The following is a 19,536-nucleotide window of genomic DNA, read 5'->3' as shown; positions in this document are numbered from 1 at the left end:
CCGCTTCTTTTCACCTGGCAGCGCGGATTCTCATCGAGAGGGCGTAGCGTGTGGGAGGACCACACTATCCCCCTCAAGTCCTATCCGCGCTTAGCAGGCGCCCCGACCGAACTGTAGGAGTCGCTGTTTACAACGACCCGGACCCACCCCGCCAGCTTCTCCCACCCTCTAATACTGCCAATTGTATTAGTGTGAACGGCCAGCCAAGCTGGTGACAACCCCGGAGCTGTGAGCTGGATTCAAACAGGCGAATCCAGCTCACAGCTCCGGGGTTGGTGACGAACGCAATCTCCGCTACGCCACCTAACCGCCCTGATTGAAAACTTTATTAACAGATTGCAGAATGGGTACAATACAGTACGGCTCAATACACACAATTGTGTAAAGACTTTCATCTTGTTTACATCAGGGTCCCCCATTTTCAATTCATCATGACATTTATGACATACACGATATACAGATATACAGTACTGTTACATCCAGACATTTATGACATACAAGATATATACAAATATACCGAACTGAACTGAGACAGAGATCATAAAAGAAAATATATACATTTGAGGGGGAAGAAACTGTACATTGGAGGGGGTTGGGTGGGTGGGTGGGTGGGAAACTGTACATTGGAGGGGGTTGGGGGTGGGTGGGTGGGTGGCGGGGGTTTGGACATTACCAGGCCAGTTTTGAATTGCAGCCTCCCGTGGGTGCTCTTTGAGAGTGGTTTTGAAGGAGGGTAGGGATTCACATTATTTTACAGCTGTGGGTAGGGCGTTCCACATTGTTGTGGCATAATTGCGAAACGTGTTTAGTCCCTTGTTTGAGCCGAATCTGGGTTTAACATGATTTGTGGAACCTCTGGTGTTGTGGTCGTGGTATTCACTGACCTTTGGGAAGTCATTTAGGGTTGTGCCTGCTATTCTGCTGCACACTTTGACAATGCCCTGCAGTTTATTTTAGACTCAATAAAACAAGAATAAAACATTTTCATGAAGGTCCACGTCAAAATGAAAACTATGGAGCTTCTGGTCGGTTCCTCCACTTGCTGAAGCCTGGCTGGATGTTCATGTCTTCATTCATCTCCATTTTTCTGATCAACACTGCTCCTCTACTCACACAGTTCTGTCTAAAGGTTTATGAAATTAAGAACTTAGTAAGCTGTCTATTTAGTTTAAGTTCAACAAACTATCACTTAACATTAAATAAATAAGCTTAACCTTTTTTGTCTTAAATCAGGGATTTTTAACGCCTTGTCAAACATTTTAATGGATAACATCCATATAACTAATGTGGGTTCTACATTATTCCTTGGTGTACAGTCCAAAAAGAGAACAGTAAAATGTAAAATGTACAGGAAGACATACAAGGATTTATACAGTCTGGTGCAAAGAAACTGCACTGCAAAAAAAATATATAATAATCGTAAAAGTATTTCAATTATTTAAATGTCAATTTAGCCTCTGATATAGTTTTATGGATATACAGTCATTAAGTAAAATATTGTAACATATGATCTACTGGGATTCTATGCGTCGCTGGTAGATGCCTTAATGCTTAATGGTCTGTTACTCTGCTCAGTAAGGCAGTGAGGCACAGTGAGGCGTTATACAGTCTGATGGCTGTCGGCGTGAAGGACTTCCTGTGTCGTCCAGTGTTGCATCTTGGGTTACAATATTAACTATTATAAATATATCTTGGGCTATATAGTACTCATCAGACCAAACTTGAGCCCATATACCGTCTTCAGAAACGAGCACTAAGAACAATAGTATAATAGTTATAATAGTTTTGTGCATGGAAGACATTCCTCTCAGCCTCTATTTGTTCATTTAGGTGTTAGTTTTACCAAGTGAACCATCTCCAGACTGATTTATTTGTTAATAATAGTCATCAGTGTTTCTTTAGTGAATCATCTCCAGACTGGTTTATTTGTTCATAATTCCTCCATAATAACACCCCCCCTCCCTTTTTTTTTTTTTTTTCTTTTTTTACAACTTCTGATAAATAAGTTACAGTTCTTCAACATCGATCAATCAGCAGTTAATTAACAGCGGCCATCTTACCTCTCTGACCCCTCTTAGATTTGTCTTCAACGTGTGCAATAGACTGCTGCAGTCGTTCTACCAGTCTCTAGTGGCCAGCGTCCTCTTCTATGCTGGGGGGGGGGGGGGGGGGGCTACATCAACTCAAGGGACACCAACAAACTGAACAAGCTGGTGAGGAAGGCTAGCTCCGTGGTGGGAGTCGAGCTGGTCAGACTAGAGGTGTTGGCAGAGAGGAGGATGAGAAGGAAGCTATAGCTGCAACTTCAACGCAATAAATACACCTACACCAGGAATTTACGACTGGACATCCATCTTTGTTAGTTTCTATGTCTACTGCGTAGGGTCACTCCCATACCATACCTGTGAAGTAACGTCCAAGAGAAAACAGGACATTGGAAGGGGAACATTTGCCATTACATTCAAGTAAGAACAGTGTGGCTCATCACTACCTGTGTCCTCGCTCATCACTGCACCTGTGACCCTCTAAAATGTCTAAATACACACCCAGTCCTGTCAATCTAAAGCACGCCACCAGGTGTCCAATAATAATATTACAAATAATAAATAATATGCCACCATCATAATGGCTCCTACACTGCCCCACCCCACCTACCCAACCTCCCCCAATGCACAGTTTCTATGTCAAATGTATATACTCTTCTTCTGGATTTTTTTAGTATCACAAACAGTACTGTATTTGAAAATCTGGTATGTCATAAATGTATAGATGTAGCAGTACTGTCTATCTGTATGTCATGTGTGTCATATGATGAATTGAAAATGGGGGACCCTGATGGAAACAAGACGAAAGTCTTTCTCAGGTCTGCATCCTCTTAACAATTGTATGTATTGAGCTGTACTGTACTGTACCCATTCTGCAACCTGTTAATAAACTTTTCAATCAATCAATCAATCAATGATAGTGTTTTACTTGCAAGTATTATGAATGAGTGTCCTTGTGTGTGTGTGTGTGTGTGTGTGTGTGTGTGTGTGTGTGTGTGTGTTTGTGTGTGTGTGTGTGTGTGTGCGTGTGCGTGTGCATGTGTGTTATGACTATGACTGGTTTGTTGTGCTCTAGTGTAATGGATGGGTATGTGTATGGGATACATGCATTCAAGTGTTATATATTAGTCTCTATTCTTACTGTCTAAACATGCTGATAGAGACAGATTGTGTATTCTACATTGCTGCAATTATTTCCTGTATAATATGCTGCCACTTTTCAAGCCCCTGGAGGGGTTTTAGGCACACGTATCCTTCACATTCGCTTTAAATTATAGTGTAGGTTTTTATGTGAATAAACAAACTCTCCCCGCTGCATGTATATTTCTCTCCCACCCACCCACCCCCTCCAAATGTACAGTCTCCTCCCCACCGTATGTATATTTCTCTCCCACCCACCCCCTCCTAATGTACAGTCCCCTCCCCATCATATGTATATACTCTGTCAGGATCTAGGGGTAACAGTACTGTATATTTGAATACCGTTTATGTCACAAATGTATCAGTACTAAATACCTATATGTCCCTATGCCATAAATGCCATGTATGTCATAAATGTCTATATGAAATGAAAATGGGGGACCCTGATGGAAACAAGACACACGTCTTTCTCAGGTCTGCATCCCCTTAACAATTGTGTGTATTGAGCCGTACTGTATTGTACCCATTCTGCAATCTGTTAAATAAAGTTTTCATTCATTCATTCATTCAATCCCTCGACCCATAGCAACGGGAGCCTCGTTTATATTCGGAATCCCCCTTTATCCCCCAAACAGGGGTGTAGTAAGTAATGAGACCCCCATGTCTCCCTGCCCCCCCCCCCCCCCCCCGCCCCCTGCGGTGTGGTGGGGGTGGTCTCCTCACAGTCACGTGATCCGGGCCATCATCATCATCACCGCCACCGTCCCTCCGTCGAGCTCCTTTGTTGATTGTGATTCTTCCCCCAAAAAAAGAAGAGAGATCCCTCTGACATTGTCCGAAGAACAGATTTCTACTATTTCTAAAAATATCATTTCTGCAATCTGCTTCGTCCGGCGACAGAGATCGAGTCACTTTGGGATATTTATTCACCGGTTTCGGGATGAAATAGGAGACAGAGAGAGAGACGCGTCTGGAAGGTAGAAGGCTGGATAGTCTTTAGGACCGAGAGAGAGAGGCATCACCGCGGGGGGGCCGATGCATGGCTTCTGGGGGCCCTGCCTGCTTTGAGCAGATCTGTTGTTTTTGTTGTTGTTGTTATCGTGCGCTGATCGTGAACATGGAACCGTATTCATAATAATAAACACTCGGAGGAAGTGGTTTTAATAGGAAAAGAAAGAAACACGCAAGTGTGTGTGTGTGGGGGTCGTTTTTGCGATCAGCTTTTTTTTTTTGCTCCAGTGACCCGCCGGCGAGGAGGACGCGCTCAGAACGGACCGACGAAGAGACATTCTCTCCCTCCCTCTCTCTCTCTCTCTTCTATACCTCCAGCATTCTTCTTCCATCATCATGCTCGCAGGAGGACACCACCTTCTCCACCTCTTCTCCTCCTCCTCCTCCTCCTCTCTTCTTCTCGGCCCCTCTCCTCCTCCTCCTCTCTCGGGCCGCCGCCGGGTCGTCGTCCTGTCCTCCATCCTCTGCCTGCTCGTCGCGTCGACGCTTCTCCTCCCCGGGGCAGAGGGCTCGTTCCCCCGCAGCGGCGCGGAGTGTGTGCCGGGGAAGGGGAAGGACTGTCTGGGTGAGTGAGTCCTTTATTTTCTACTGGTTATGGTTGTATTTATTTATTATTTATTCGTTATAGAGTCTGGAACGAGGACAAGTAGACATACCCCCCCCCCCCCCCCACACACTACATTATAATGATTGTAGTATAAATCTATTTTACTCAGTACAGTACAGTATAATAGTGATAATCTCTTTTACTCAGTACAGTATAATAGTACTACCTCTCTTACTCAGTACAGTACAGTATAATAGTGATCATCTCTCTTACTCAGTACAGTACAGTGTAATAATAGTACTACCTCTTACTCAGTACAGTACAGTATAATAGTACTACCTCTCTTACTCAGTACAGTACAGTATAATAGTACTACCTCTCTTACTCAGTACAGTATAATAGTACTACCTCTCTTACTCAGTACAGTATAATAGTACTACCTCTCTTACTCAGTACAGTATAATAGTACTACCTCTCTTACTCAGTACAGTACAGTATAATAGTACTATCTCTTTGACTCAGTACAGTATAGTATAATAGTACTACCTCTTTTACTCAGTACAGTACAGTATAATAGTACTACCTCTCTTACTCAGTACAGTACAGTATAATAGTACTACCTCTCTTACTCAGTATAGTATAATAGTACTATCTCTCTTACTCAGTACAGTACAGTATAATAGTACTACCTCTCTTACTCAGTACAGTACAGTATAATAGTACTACCTCTTACTCAGTACAGTATAGTATAATAGTAGTACCTCTCTTACTCAGTACAGTACAGTATAATAGTACTACCTCTTACTCAGTACAGTATAGTATAATAGTAGTACCTCTCTTACTCAGTACAGTATAGTATAATAGTACTACCTCTCTTACTCAGTACAGTGTAGTATAATAGTACTACCTCTTACTCAGTACAGTATAATAGTAGTACCTCTCTTACTCAGTAGTACAGTATAGTATAATAGTACTACCTCTCTTACTCAGTACAGTACAGTATAATAGTACTACCTCTCTTACTCAGTACAGTATAGTATAATAGTACTACCTCTCTTACTCAGTACAGTATAGTATAATAGTACTATCTCTTTGACTCAGTACAGTATAGTATAATAGTACTATATATTTGACTCAGTACAGTATAGTAATATTTGACTCAGTACAGTATAGTATAATAGTACTATCTCTTTGACTCAGTACACTATAGCCTAGTATAATAGTACTATCTCCTCAACCAGGAGAAAAAGGCACATCACAGCCACTTGGTCCAAGTCTGTTTACACTGGTAGAATGTCACCTCAGTCAGAGCTGTGATCAGGGTCAAAGGGTAAACAAGTATTTAACACTTTAACTTTAACACTCTGAAACATTCACGCAACTAGTTGCCGGTTGCATCAAATCGCATCAAACATAATTTCCATGCAACTAGACAGTTACACAAAGCAATTCAAAAATATAAGTTGCATGCAACACCCTGGATTTAATAGTTTCTTGCACAAACATTAGCTAAATTGGTATTATCTTTTAAATACTTTACAGGGAGAAAGGTAACTAACTATGGCTCGCAAGATACAATCACTTCATTTGTCTTTCCCCCGTAACAAAGGCCTGCTAGCATGAAGTTTAGTTTCAGGCTCATCTTGAAGAGCAGGGGTCAAGGGTCATGGTGGCGAAGACAAATTACGTGCTTTATTCCACCTAATTGTGGCTCACTGCATATAAACCGTTGACTCACAGACATCAGTCAACCAGACACCTGCCATTACAGGATGTTTCGTGCAACGGTTGGACATTTCATTTATTAGGATAAACCCCTTGAGATGTATCTGTATTTGAGGGCGTCCCGTGCGACATGAAGTGAAGAACAGACGACAACAACAAGGTAACAACAACGGCACAAATAACAGACACACAAGGACTAAGACAAAACAAACAAACAGAAAAGCAATCATTCAAATTACAACAGCACTAGCAACCTGCAAGCGGTTGCGTGGACATTTCACAGTGTAAAGCCAGCCTCAGGGGTTCCATTCCCTGTGTAGCTCGAAAGGGTGGAGCAAGGCACTAACGCAGCAGGGTTAAAGTCTGTACGGTCTCCACGGTGCGTCTCGGTGAACGTCAGGTGGTTTCACACAAAGCAGCACCATAGCGACGTCAGTCATTGCAATGTGGTCTGTGGGACCAATATGTTATTAGGTATTAATTAGGGGTTCCATTCTCACTGTACTCATAATGTATACACAGTGCCATGGGTTTAATATGTTAATATTATAGGAACATGTGTGAAAATGTATTCCAATTAAAATCATTCTAGATAGTCCATAGGCCAGAGCAGACTCGGGTGGCGATATCTTTGGGGTGCCAAATTGTTTGTAGGGTCCATATGAGTCTGTAGCGCAGTGCCTGTTTATTTCATGGTGTTTTTAAGCGTTTTTAAGATTCAACCAACATGTCTGTCTTTCAGAGACTGTAGCGACTCAGTTCTAAAGCTTGACCATGACTGTCTTCCAGACTGTAGCGGACTCACACCATGTCCACACGGAGACGAGTTTGGGTGTATCCGCCAAAGTATTTTATCGTATGCACGTTTCGTCCAGACGGAACCGCGTTCTGGGAGCCTGAATAACGCTATTTTCTGAAAACGGGTCCCAGAGTGAACAAATCTGAAGACGCCAGCCTTGCGTTTCCGTCTTTACAAAGCCAGTGCGCATCTTTCCTGAACCGATGACGCAATAGCCCACCTCTCCCTTAATCCGCATGCGCAAACCAAGCCAACAAAAAAAGAAACATGATACAACATATAGCTGCAGTTAGTCGCTTGTTCACCAACAATCTCAACATTTGTATTAGCGTTAGCTCAAAAACACAGAACCGGACGACACAAGTTGTTCCGCTAGCGATAACAACAATATCACTTCCGGTCAGGGGGTTTAAAAATAAAAGAGCGAAGTCTAAAACACTGAAGCTATTGAAAGACGTTTATTTTGTACATTTGTGGCGGCGTTACAGCATTTTCAGTGGTTTCGTTTGGACGCACATATATCTTGAGACGATTTTGTGTTTACGCCGGAAAACCTTTTTTTTTCTCCACTTTTTCTCCCATTTTTCTATATTTTCTCCCATCCCAATTTCGTATCATCCAATTCAACCCTCCCCTGTCACGGACGCTGTTTCTTGCCTCCCACAAGCCGGCTGCAATGTGGACTAAGTCATACATAGCACAAGTCCCCTCCGGTACTTGAGGTAACAGCAGTCGCATCTTTTCACCTGCGCAGCTCGATCTCTCAGTGGCGAGGAGTAACACGTGGGAGGCTCACGCTGCCCCCGACACTTCCTGATTCTACTGCGCAGGCGCACCAACCGACCTGTAGGAGTCGCTGTCCACAACGCCCGATCCCCACCCATCAGTTTCCCACCCCCTAATACTGCCAATGTGTATTAGTACGGACGACCAGCTAAACTGAAAGCAATGTGGAGCGCTGGGCTCGAACAGGCGAACCCAGCGTCTCCAGCATTTCGTGGCGAGTGCCACGTAGCCGCCCGCCGGAAAAACCTTTTTGAAATGAAAACGAAAAAGATCGGTTCCGTCTCCGTGTGGATGTGGCCTCAGCTCTAAAGCTTGAACATGACTGTCTTCCAGAGACTGTAGCGGACTCAGTTCTAAAGCTGGAGCTCAGATAAAGCTTTCAGCTTTAGTAGCTTACTGGGAACGGGATGGAAATATTCCCCAACGTTTGGCAACATTAATTTAGGACCCCTTGGCATCTTACCTCCAAATATCTGAATGACATTGGTGTTCATTGGAACCATACGTCTCATCTTTACAAAAATTTCAGATTTCTGTTAGTTTTGTACAAAGAGGAGATCTGTGAGCATTTGTTTTGAATTGTAATCTTTCCTGCGTCTGCTCTGCATACTGTCTCTGCATACTGGAGTCTTAGATTGCATGCATTTGGTTGAATTGGCTGTAAAGCTGAGAGTCTTGCTCGTAGTTGACCACTAATACACTAAGAACTATGGCTGCTCCGTTAAAAAATCATAATCATTTCAATATCATCATACATTTTTATCGATGTTGAAATCACGATTATTAATGTTTTAACCGCTGCTATTGTGGACGACTCTAACCCAGGATTAACATATACAAGATATACCAAAAAAAAAACAGGGTTATATACAATGGAACAATCAATAGTTGTATTGTTATTACCTGCATTGCTTTTATTCTGTCTATTTTATGCAAATGTAATGGCTATTTGACTGGTTCTGTAGGGTCTTGTGGGTTACTGACCTAACTAACACCGTGTCTATGAGACAACCAGCAGTACTACAGTACGTCCCAGAGGAGGGTCCTGCACTCGCTTATTGTCTCAGTCCCCCACGGCACAGCCAGTCTTGGTAAACAAACTATAATTGGCTGGTGATGTTATCGAAATAATTGTGCATGGCAGATGAGACCTTTGTAACCATAGCAACCAGGCTTTATTGGGAAAGACGAGGTTTGAAAAGGTGCGCGAGGCCTTGCAAGCAGCTTGGGTCTTGAGAAAGTAACGCCTTTAAGATGCATTTCCTCAGAGATAAAGTGTGAAAACATGTGCTACTGTAGTCCGTTTCTAATTCAGAATCAACTCGCCTGCACCTCGCCTCCCCACAGCAAAGCGGTTCAACTTCCAGGAAAATAGCTTCCACGAGGGTCTCATCCAAATTGGATATAAAACAATTATATTATTTGGCATCCATCGGTATATCACAAGGTTACAAGACAAATACAAGGTTTTGTAGTAATACAACAACAATATTTCCAGGAGATAAGATGACAAAAGGACACAAGAAAAATATAGATTATGTTGGTTCCTATATAATATATATATATAATCTGCCCAATACGACCAACCAAAGGGCTACTAAACCCCATGTATCAATCTGCTCCAAGCTAGCAAACATTAAGCTAGCTAGATACTGTGATACAACACCAGGCAGTTTGTTCAAGCTAGCAAACATTAAGCTAGCTAGATACTGTGATATAACACACCAGGCAGTTTGTTCAAGCTAGCAAACATTAAGCTAGCTAGATACTGTGATATAACACACCAGGCAGTTTGTTCAAGCTAGCAAACATTAAGCTAGCTAGATACTGTGATATAACACACCAGGCAGTTTGGTCAAGCTAGCAAACATTAAGCTAGCTAAATACTGTGATATAACACACCAGGCAGTTTGTTCAAGCTAGCAAACATTAAGCTAACTAGATACTGTGATATAACACACCAGGCAGTTTGGTCAAGCTAGCAAACATTAAGCTAGCTAAATACTGTGATATAACACACCAGACAGTTTGTTCAAGCTAGCAAACATTAAGCTAACTAGATACTGTGATATAACACACCAGGCAGTTTGTTCAAGCTAGCAAACATTAAGCTAGCTAAATACTGTGATACAACACACCAGGCAGTTTGTTCAAGCTAGCAAACATTAAGCTAGCTAGATACTGTGATACAACACACCAGGCAGTTTGTTCAAGCTAGCAAACATAAGTCTTCGAAAAATGCCAACAGTTTTTTTTAACCTGCGTTACTACTACTCCGTTAACTGCTCGAGCCATGGCTCTGCTAGCATCTTCAGCCATGTTATTCTCGTTTCTGCCAATCAACTGTGACGCTAGCAGTTAGTTGACAACAGAGACGGTAACACAGGTTAAGTACTAAAAATGTAAAACTGTTGGGCATTTCTTTACAAGGCAGGGTGGAGCTGTACAACTAATGTGCCTTGCAAGTGCCGCTGCGGCAAGGAAGGAGCGTGGGGGAAAACGGCAGATGAGATTCAGTTTAGCATGCCCTACACAAAACAATAGAATAGAAATACTTTTATTATCCCGACTAGGGAAATTTGACACTGCAAAATCGCTCAACATTAAACATTTAGACAGAACAGGTCACGAATAAGAATAACAAAACAAATCAAATTGCTTAAGATAAGAGTAGAATAAAATAGGATAAAAATGGAATAAAATATGACAGTAAATAAATACAGTAAAAATATACTGAGGTCTAACAGTAGGTGTAGTATTGCACAGTGCTGTTTCAAAAGTAAGAGTCCAGGAAGTTTCAAGTTTCTTTATTAGTTGTCATACAGAAGTACAGAATACTTTTATACAAAATGCTTCTTTCTGTTTCGCTCCAGAGACTGTGCTAGACAAAATAGATAAGTACAAAATAAGCATTAGCAAGTATAAAATAGAAGTCAAGTACGTAGACAAAAGTGTTCAATATATACATATATACAATGTTCAATGCAGAGTAGAAGTACCTGAGTTACAATACAATATACTATACAGTGCAGAGCAGAAATGGGATGAGGTACAATTTAGGTACAATTTACAGTAAGGTGTAATGAGGTATGGGTTGTAGTGCAAATTCTTTACCAATAAATATAAAGTGTGTTTAGGTGTTCTAAAGTGGGTGCTGCAGTGAGTTGTTTGTTTAAAGTGAGTGTGTGCGTGTGGATGCATGTGCTGTGCGTGCAATGCATTTGATGGTTGTTACATAGTGTTATTGTCATTTAGCATTTAGCATAGGAAGATGGTAACTGTCACTCTGTGCTCTCAGTGATGCAGTGAGGCACAGTGATGCATTGTATCGTCTGATGGCTGTCGGAATGAAGGACTTCCTGCGATGGCTGTGTGTAGAGGGAAGTGTGTAAGAGTCCATCCAGATTGTCAAATCTGTCTGGATTACAACCCTAGTAAACCGCTAGTAAAAACTGCACGCTACTGCAAACCCTCCACTCCAGGATGGCCCTCTCTGGCGTCCCCTGCTCCGGGAGGCATTTCTCTAATGACACGGGAGGCCGGGGTCATGATCCTGTAATTACCACCTCTAATAGGCTCTAGCCCGGGGAGCTTTGGGCCAATGGGCTGTTATCAGGAAACGATGAGCCCGGTCAATAGGCAGTTAGTTGCTGGGTAATGATGTGGCCTCCGGGTCCGGGCGCCGTCACAGTGTGTCCTCCTTCCATTCCTCTACTGCTGCTGCTGCTGCGCTCCTCAGTTCATCTACTTCACCGTTAGTTCACCAGGCAGTAGGGGTGTAACGATGCAGCGATTAATCTAAATGCATCGATTCTAATGTGACGATTCAACTGCATCGATTTGAATATGTTAGAACCGATTATAGTCGAAATTAATCGAAATAAAAAATAAATATCTTTTTTTTGTATGATTTTATTTTATTGTTTTTATTGACCTATAGTCCATTCATGCTGAGTGAATCAGTTCCCCCAGCCACATTTGTGTATTCAAAATTTTTGGGGGAATTTATCGAATCGAATCGTGGTCAAATGAAGAGATTTCATGATGCATTGAATCGTTGCCTGAATAATCGTAATCGAAATTAATCATTGTGAGGTTGCATCGTTACACGCCTACCAGGCAGTGTGCATCTTTGCTGCCACATATCTGGTAAGCACTAGATTTTTTTTTTTTTTTTTTTTATAAATGTGTGTGTCTCAGTGTTGTAGTCGAGTCCGAGTCGAGTCTTGAGACCCCAGTGTTCAAGTCCGAGTCACCAAAGAAGAGTCGAGTCCTAGTCCTAGTCCAAGTCATCAAGGTTGAGTTCACCCCACAGTCAAAGAGCTGACATACAAATAAAGAAAGGTCTACATTAAAACATAAATGACACAGCGGGCACCGTTTCAATGGGAGTTTATTTACTTTGTGACACAATAGCCAAACAAATGCACTAGCCATCAATATCTTATGCCTTAATGATTAGGGCCTATTACAAAACATTTTAATAATAATATTTATTAATTAACGATAATTCCTCGTCTGCACCTTCCGAGTCCAAATGCAGTCGAGGCTCGAGTCCAAGTCAGAGTCATCGGTGCTCAAGTCCCAAGTCGAGTCTCGAGTCCTTCAACACTGTGTGTGTCTGTGATGTGTGTCTGTGATGTGTGTCTGACCGGTCCTACAGCACTGTGTGTGTCTGTGATGTGTGTCTGACCGGTCCTACAGCACTGTGTGTGTCTGTGATGTGTGTCTGTGATGTGTGTCTGACCGGTCCTACAGCACTGTGTGTGTCTGTGATGTGTGTCTGACCGGTCCTACAGCACTGTGTGTGTCTGTGATGTGTGTCTGACCGGTCCTACAGCACTGTGTGTGTCTGTGATGTGTGTCTGACCGGTCCTACAGCACTGTGTGTGTCTGTGATGTGTGTCTGACCGGTCCTACAGCACTGTGTGTGTCTGTGATGTGTGTCTGACCGGTCCTACAGCACTGTGTGTGTCTGTGATGTGTGTCTGACCGGGGGGTGGGGTCTCTCTATTCCAGACCTGTCGGAGAAGAAGAGCGACCTGCGCGTGTGCGACACCGGCACCTGCCGCTTCGGAGGAACCTGCCGGGAGAACGGAGCCGACATCAAGTGTGTGTGCCAGTTCCAGGTGAGTCCGCTCAGAGGAACCGGCCTTTAGAACCGTCCTTTAGAACGTAGACGTGTCTGCCAGTTCCAGGTGAGTCCGCTCAGAGGAACCGGCCTTTAGAACGTAGACGTGTCTGCCAGTTCCACGTGAGTCCGCTCAGAGGAACCGTCCTTTAGAACCGTCCTTTAGAACGTAGACGTGTCGGCCAGTTCCAGGTGAGTCCGCTCAGAGGAACCGGCCTTTAGAACCGTCCTTTAGAACGTAGACGTGTCTGCCAGTTCCAGGTGAGTCCGCTCAGAGGAACCGGCCTTTAGAACGTAGACGTGTCTGCCAGTTCCAGGTGAGTCCGCTCAGAGGAACCGGCCTTTAGAACCGTCCTTTAGAACAGTGGTTCTCAACTGGTCTAGCCTCGGGACCCAACATTTTCCTTAGTCATTAAGTCGCGACCCAAAATTTTGAACCACTATGATTTATGCAAAAAAAAAGAAAAAATTGCAGTAATACGCAATCTTTCAAAACATGGAATAAACAAAAAAAATTGTAGACAAAGCAACTCTGAGGTCATGCTCAATGTCCAATCTGTTCCTCTGCTTTGTCTTCAGCTGGACCAGAGCTGAGAAGCCACTTTCACAAAGATAGGTAGTGCAAAAAAAAAAGAAATAGCCTATATACTTTTTTTTATAATTTTTTAATTTTTTTATATTATACACATCCGCATAAAATGGCCCCGCGACCCACCAGTTGAGAAACACTGCTTTAGAACATAGGTGTACGTGTTTCAGCTAGAAGCCTTCCTGATGAGCTATGAGCAGGAGTTAGTGTTGTGTTCGCACCGCTTCCATGACTTAACCCTCCAGTCAGCCTTCAAAAAACCCACTAGCTGTCTCCCTAGTGACCGAAACTGCGATCTCAGTCAAAACACATCTTTTTCATGTATTGTTCCAATTTTCTTTCATGGATATCATTATTAACTTCAGTCCTCACCATACATATCGAATATTTATTCATTTTCAGGATTTTAACCATTTCTTAGGTTAGGGTTAGGGGGGTAGAGTTAGGGTTGCCCTAGGGTTACCATAACCCTAACCATAACCATAACCTGTCCATTTCTGCTACTAGGGTGACTGGAGGGTTAAAGGAACACGCCAACATTTGGGGACATCAGCTTACCGTCTTCTCCAGAGAGAGACAAGAAGATAGATACCAGTTTCCTCTCTGTGGGTTCAGTACAGGGGTTCTCAAACTTTTTCATACCGCGACCGCGACCCCATTTTATTTAACCCTTTCACTGCCACACTACCCCATTTTATTTAACCCTTTCACTGCCACACTACCAAACGGTTAACCCTTTCACTGCGACAACACAGAAGGTTAACCCTTTACTATCACACTACAGACGGTTGCAGTGAAAGGTTAATGTATCGCGTAATTTCAACGTGGAATTAAGGAATATCAAAATAAAAGCACACGTTGTTGAACTTGATCATGCGTATTTATTAGAACATTTTATTACAGCACTATGTTATCAATTCACATATACATATATATATATATATATATATATATATATATATATATATTTTTTTTTTTTACTGACTGTCACCTACCCGCGACCCCACTTTGGGTCGCGACCCGTAGTTTGAGAACCGCTGGTTCAGTAGAAAGCTATCTGGCATGTTAGCCTAGCTTAGCACAATGAATGGAAGCGGACAGTGCCGGTTAGCCTTTGGGAGAGGTGTTAGTTGCCTAGGCCAACCCGGCTAGGCTAACAGGCCATGTCCGCTTCCATTCATTGTGCTAAGCTAGGCTAACGTGCAGTCTACTGAACGCACAGAGAGGAAACTGGTATCAATCTCCTTGTCTCTCTCTGGAGAAGACGTGAGCTAATTTCACAAAATGTTGGCGTGTTCCTTTAATCATGTATGGATGATTAGGAACATCTCCAGATGATCATTGATATAAAGAAATTAATATATTCTTCCATACATAAAGTATATGTTTAGTATATTAAGTGTGTTAAAACTAAAAGTAAATTTCTTATATATGTATACAGTATATGCAATGTATTTTTGGTACTTCTTATGTTCTTTCATGTACTAATTCAAAGCACATGTTTAGTATGATAGTCATTAGACTATCATAGTGTAATCTAAGTACACTTACAAAAGAACGACATGTTTACCAAATTGAAGTTACTTACTTTTGTAAACATATTTAAAGTGTACTATTTTGGTAAGCAAAAATAATCCAATATAATTTACATATATTTAAGTCAATCCTAAATACAACCTTTACCACAACTTTAGTATACTTTCTGAATACATACAAAGTATACAAATGATACTTTCATAAAATAGACACTTTTTATTTTACTTGAGTCATCTGCAAATTCAAATGATTTAAATTGTGTGTGTGTGTTTATTCCAGTGCCATAAGAAGTTTATTCCAGTCTGTGGGTCCAATGGAGACACATATCAGAACGAATGCAACCTCCGCAGAGCAGCCTGCAAGAAACAGAGAGCGATAACCCTGGTGTCTGAGGGGGCCTGTTATACTGGTGAGACACACACACACACACACATTACACTGCCTGTTATACTGGTGAGACACACACACACACACACATTACACTGCCTGTTATACTGGTGAGACACACACAAACACAAACACACACATTACACTGCTGCTGCTGCTACTACTACTACTAATACTGCTGCTACTAATACTACTACTACTGCTGCTACTACTGCTGCTACTACTACTACTACTACTACTACTACTACTACTACTACTACTACTACTACTACTACTACTACTACTACTACTGCTGCTACTGCTGCTGCTACTACTACTACTACTACTACTACTACTACTACTACTACTACTACTACTACTACTACTACTACTACTACTACTACTACTACTACTACTACTACTAATACTAATACTACTGCTGCTACTAATCCTGCTGCTACTACTACTACTACTACTACTACTGCTAAAACTGCTGCTAAAACTGCTGCTACTAATACTACTACTACTACTACTACTACTACTACTACTACTACTACTACTACTACTACTACTACTACTACTACTACTACTACTACTACTACTACTACTACTACTACTACTACTACTACTACTACTACTACTACTACTACTACTACTACTACTACACATGCACACACACACACACACACACACACACACACACACACACACACAGTAAATAATAATAGTAGTAATAATACTCATGTTTCTCTCTTCCTCCCACAGATGGGAGCTCGGGGTCAGGAGATGGAGGTAAATCAAACACTTCATTTCATCCTCACGCTGTGATTGGCCGAACCACATCCCAACTAAAATCTATGAATTGATTGAACTGAATTCAACTGAAATCAAATCAACTGAACTGAAATTAACTGAGCTGAATTGAAGAAAAATCAACCCAAGATCGATTTGATAAGAGTCATATTTCAATTACAATACAAATTTTTGCTTGGATATGAAAGAGATTCTCAGAGAACTAATGCTGTCAATGTGTACAAGGAACAGGGCCCTACAAATGAGCCATTGCATTGTCTTTTGTATTTTATAAACAAAATGTATGAATGCATTTGTTTCTGCCCATCATAACTCAAGGCTACCACCCACACACACACACACACACACACACACACACACACACACACACACACACACACACACACACACCATGAAGAAGCATACCTTGAATTCAGGTGGTTGTAAACGGCAGCCTTGACGTCCTCCATCACTGACACTGCTCACCTCCTCCAGCGGGCGGCGCTGGGTTCAGAGGCACAATGACGGATAGAAACGGAACAGCGCCATTCATTCTGTAGCACGGACTGTATTCACAGTATTGTCCACTAGGTCTTAATGTAAACTCTCACTGTAATGGCTTCTGGTTGGTAAACCAGGTAGTGTCTTCAACACACACATTAAAAAATAAATAATCAAAAATCAAAAATGAGATCCAGGGTATAATGAATAAAATTATAGGTTTATTTTAAGCATCTCAAAACATCAAAAGAACGATTCCAATACTCAATTTGACCATGCCTAGGCCTTCTCTTCCTGCTCATTAAGCCACCTGAGATCCAAAAGGTCCCCGCCCCCCACTCTCCATGTCTCCGCCCCCCACCCTCCATGTACACGACCAACCTCTGGATGCTAGGGGGGGTAGATGACTACAGAGGTGCAGAAAGCACATGTAAATAAATAATAGATACACTAAGAACACAACAGAATGGCTCCAACACCTCGGACAACAGTTCAGCTAGATTATACGCCATGTGGCTGGTTTCCCTCGGACAACAGTTCAGCTAGATTATACGCCATGTGGCTGGTTTCCCTCGGACAACAGTTCAGCTAGATTATACGCCATGTGGCTGGTTTCCCTCGGACAACAGTTCAGCCAGATTATACGCCATGTGGCTGGTTTCCCTCGGACAACAGTTCAGCTAGATTATACGCCATGTGGCTGGTTTCCCTCTGACAACAGTTCAGCTAGATTATACACCATGTGGCTGGTTTCCCTCGGACAACAGTTCAGCTAGATTATACACCATGTGGCTGGTTTCCCTCTGACAACAGTTCAGCTAGATTATACACCATGTGGCTGGTTTCAATGGCTCTACTCTGTAAAACACGACACATGAGTTTTCCAGTCATTGTAGAAATAGTGAGAGGTAATTGCCAGGTAGGAATCCGTTGCTCTGGACGTACAGCTATCACAAGTCCGAGCGACGCTGTGTCTCAGATCTGCTGATCAGTGATCTGTTTTGGAGCAGCTTCACTCAAATGTTTGCGTGTCTGTAAAACGTAGCGTGGTTCTAGTATATTAACGAGGCGCTGTATGGGTGATGGGTGTACGACGTCCTTGCATATGAAAGTTACGGCATTGTTATTTTTGGGGGACATGGAGAAGTGGATGTTAAGGGCTTATACCTTCTCCCTTATACCTTGTTCCTACCTTTGGGGGCGACAGTGGCTCGGGAGGTAGAGCAGTCGTCTGGCAATCCGGAGGTTCCCGGTTCGATTCCCGCTCCTCCCGGGCAGCGTGTCGATGTGTCCTTGAGCAAGTCACTTAACCCCTAATTGCTCCCAATGAGCAGGTCGGCACCTTGCATGGTCGCCTCCGCCGTCGGTGTGTGAATGTGTGAGTGAATGGGTCAAATGTGAGGAACAAAATTGTAAAGCGCTTTGGATAAAAGCTGCTATATAAAAAAGCAGCCATTTACCATTCTCCAATTGGGTGTCTTCAATAGTTTTTAAATCGGAAATTTTGGAAAAGTCAGAAAGTGGTGTTGTTGTCCAGCACCTCTGGACTTGTCAGTAACAATGCCCCTGTTACGGTGATAGGGGGACACTGTACAGCTGCGAGTGCCGTCCTTCGGATGAGACGCTAAACCGAGGTCCTGACTGAATTCGGTCGTTAAAGAACCCAGGACGCCTATCGTAAAGAGTAGGGGGGTTCCCCGACGTTCCTGGCCAAATTCCCAATCAGGTCTCTGACATCAAGGCCACCTAATCATCCCTTCCCCTTAATTGGCTGATATCACTCCCTGTCTCCTGAGCCGTCATTGTGCCTGCGTAGCCCAAGGGTTGGGTGCTACCAGTGGTGGTGAAGGAGGCAATTTCCCTAACCCTACGACGTTGTAAAGCGCTTTGAGTCTGAGAAAAGCGCTATATAAATGTAATGAATTATCATTATTAATTGAAATGCAACCGGACACCTTCCTTTTGGCTCGGAGGAGCTGCCTTCAGTGGAGCGGTTGCGTCCATGTCTTCTTGTTCTGCGCGGACCACACGAGACCAACAGGGTTCAGTGATGTACCTGAACGCGTTCAATGAACGATCGGTCATGAACTGGTTCATATTTTGGGGCGAACGTGAACTGAACGTACTGTATTTCCGCTAGATGAACGTAATTGTGAACGTGTTCATTCTCGGCGCTCTATCACAGTATAACTTTGTTCAAAAGTGTGCCCGATTTGGGACGGGCGCACACACACAGACTGAAAGGTTTTGGTGTGTGCGTGTTGCGCTCGGAGAGAGAGACTCGTTACGCACGCCGCGTAGGCAATCGTAGGGGAAACACTGATAAATAATCACAGTGTGATGGAAAATGCCAGTATTCTGATTGCTGTCTGTGGTTCTATATGGGTTGTGGCAATCATTTTGACAAATAATAGCTTGCTGCAACGTATTGAAAAAATAACTATAAACTATAAACGAGTTCATTTTTTAAACCATGAACTTTAGTTAAACATTTAGAATTATGAACTATGAACTGAACTAGTTCATGTAGAAAGTGAACTTTCCCAACACTGAGCGCTTTACACATCC

General features: G+C 42.6%; 1 protein-coding gene across 1 annotated transcript in view; it reads left to right on the top strand.

Annotated features, from left to right (window-relative positions):
* Positions 1-4,622: 4,622 nt before the first annotated feature.
* Positions 4,623-19,536, top strand: part of tmeff1b (transmembrane protein with EGF-like and two follistatin-like domains 1b) — a gene marked incomplete at its 5' end in the record, with an annotated part of 30,755 nt that continues 15,841 nt past the window's right edge. The window contains 4 exons of the mRNA XM_084326735.1: positions 4,623-4,761; positions 13,073-13,182; positions 15,589-15,718; positions 16,441-16,467. Coding sequence (XP_084182861.1) covers positions 4,623-4,761; positions 13,073-13,182; positions 15,589-15,718; positions 16,441-16,467 — 406 coding nt within the window. The remainder of the gene's footprint in view (positions 4,762-13,072; positions 13,183-15,588; positions 15,719-16,440; positions 16,468-19,536) is intronic.

This window comes from Notolepis coatsorum (assembly GCF_963971535.1).
Source record: "Notolepis coatsorum genome assembly, chromosome: 12".
Lineage (NCBI taxonomy): Eukaryota > Metazoa > Chordata > Actinopteri > Aulopiformes > Paralepididae > Notolepis > Notolepis coatsorum.
The sequence above is the reverse complement of the archived record's forward strand: the minus strand, read 5'-3'. Positions and strand labels throughout refer to the sequence as shown.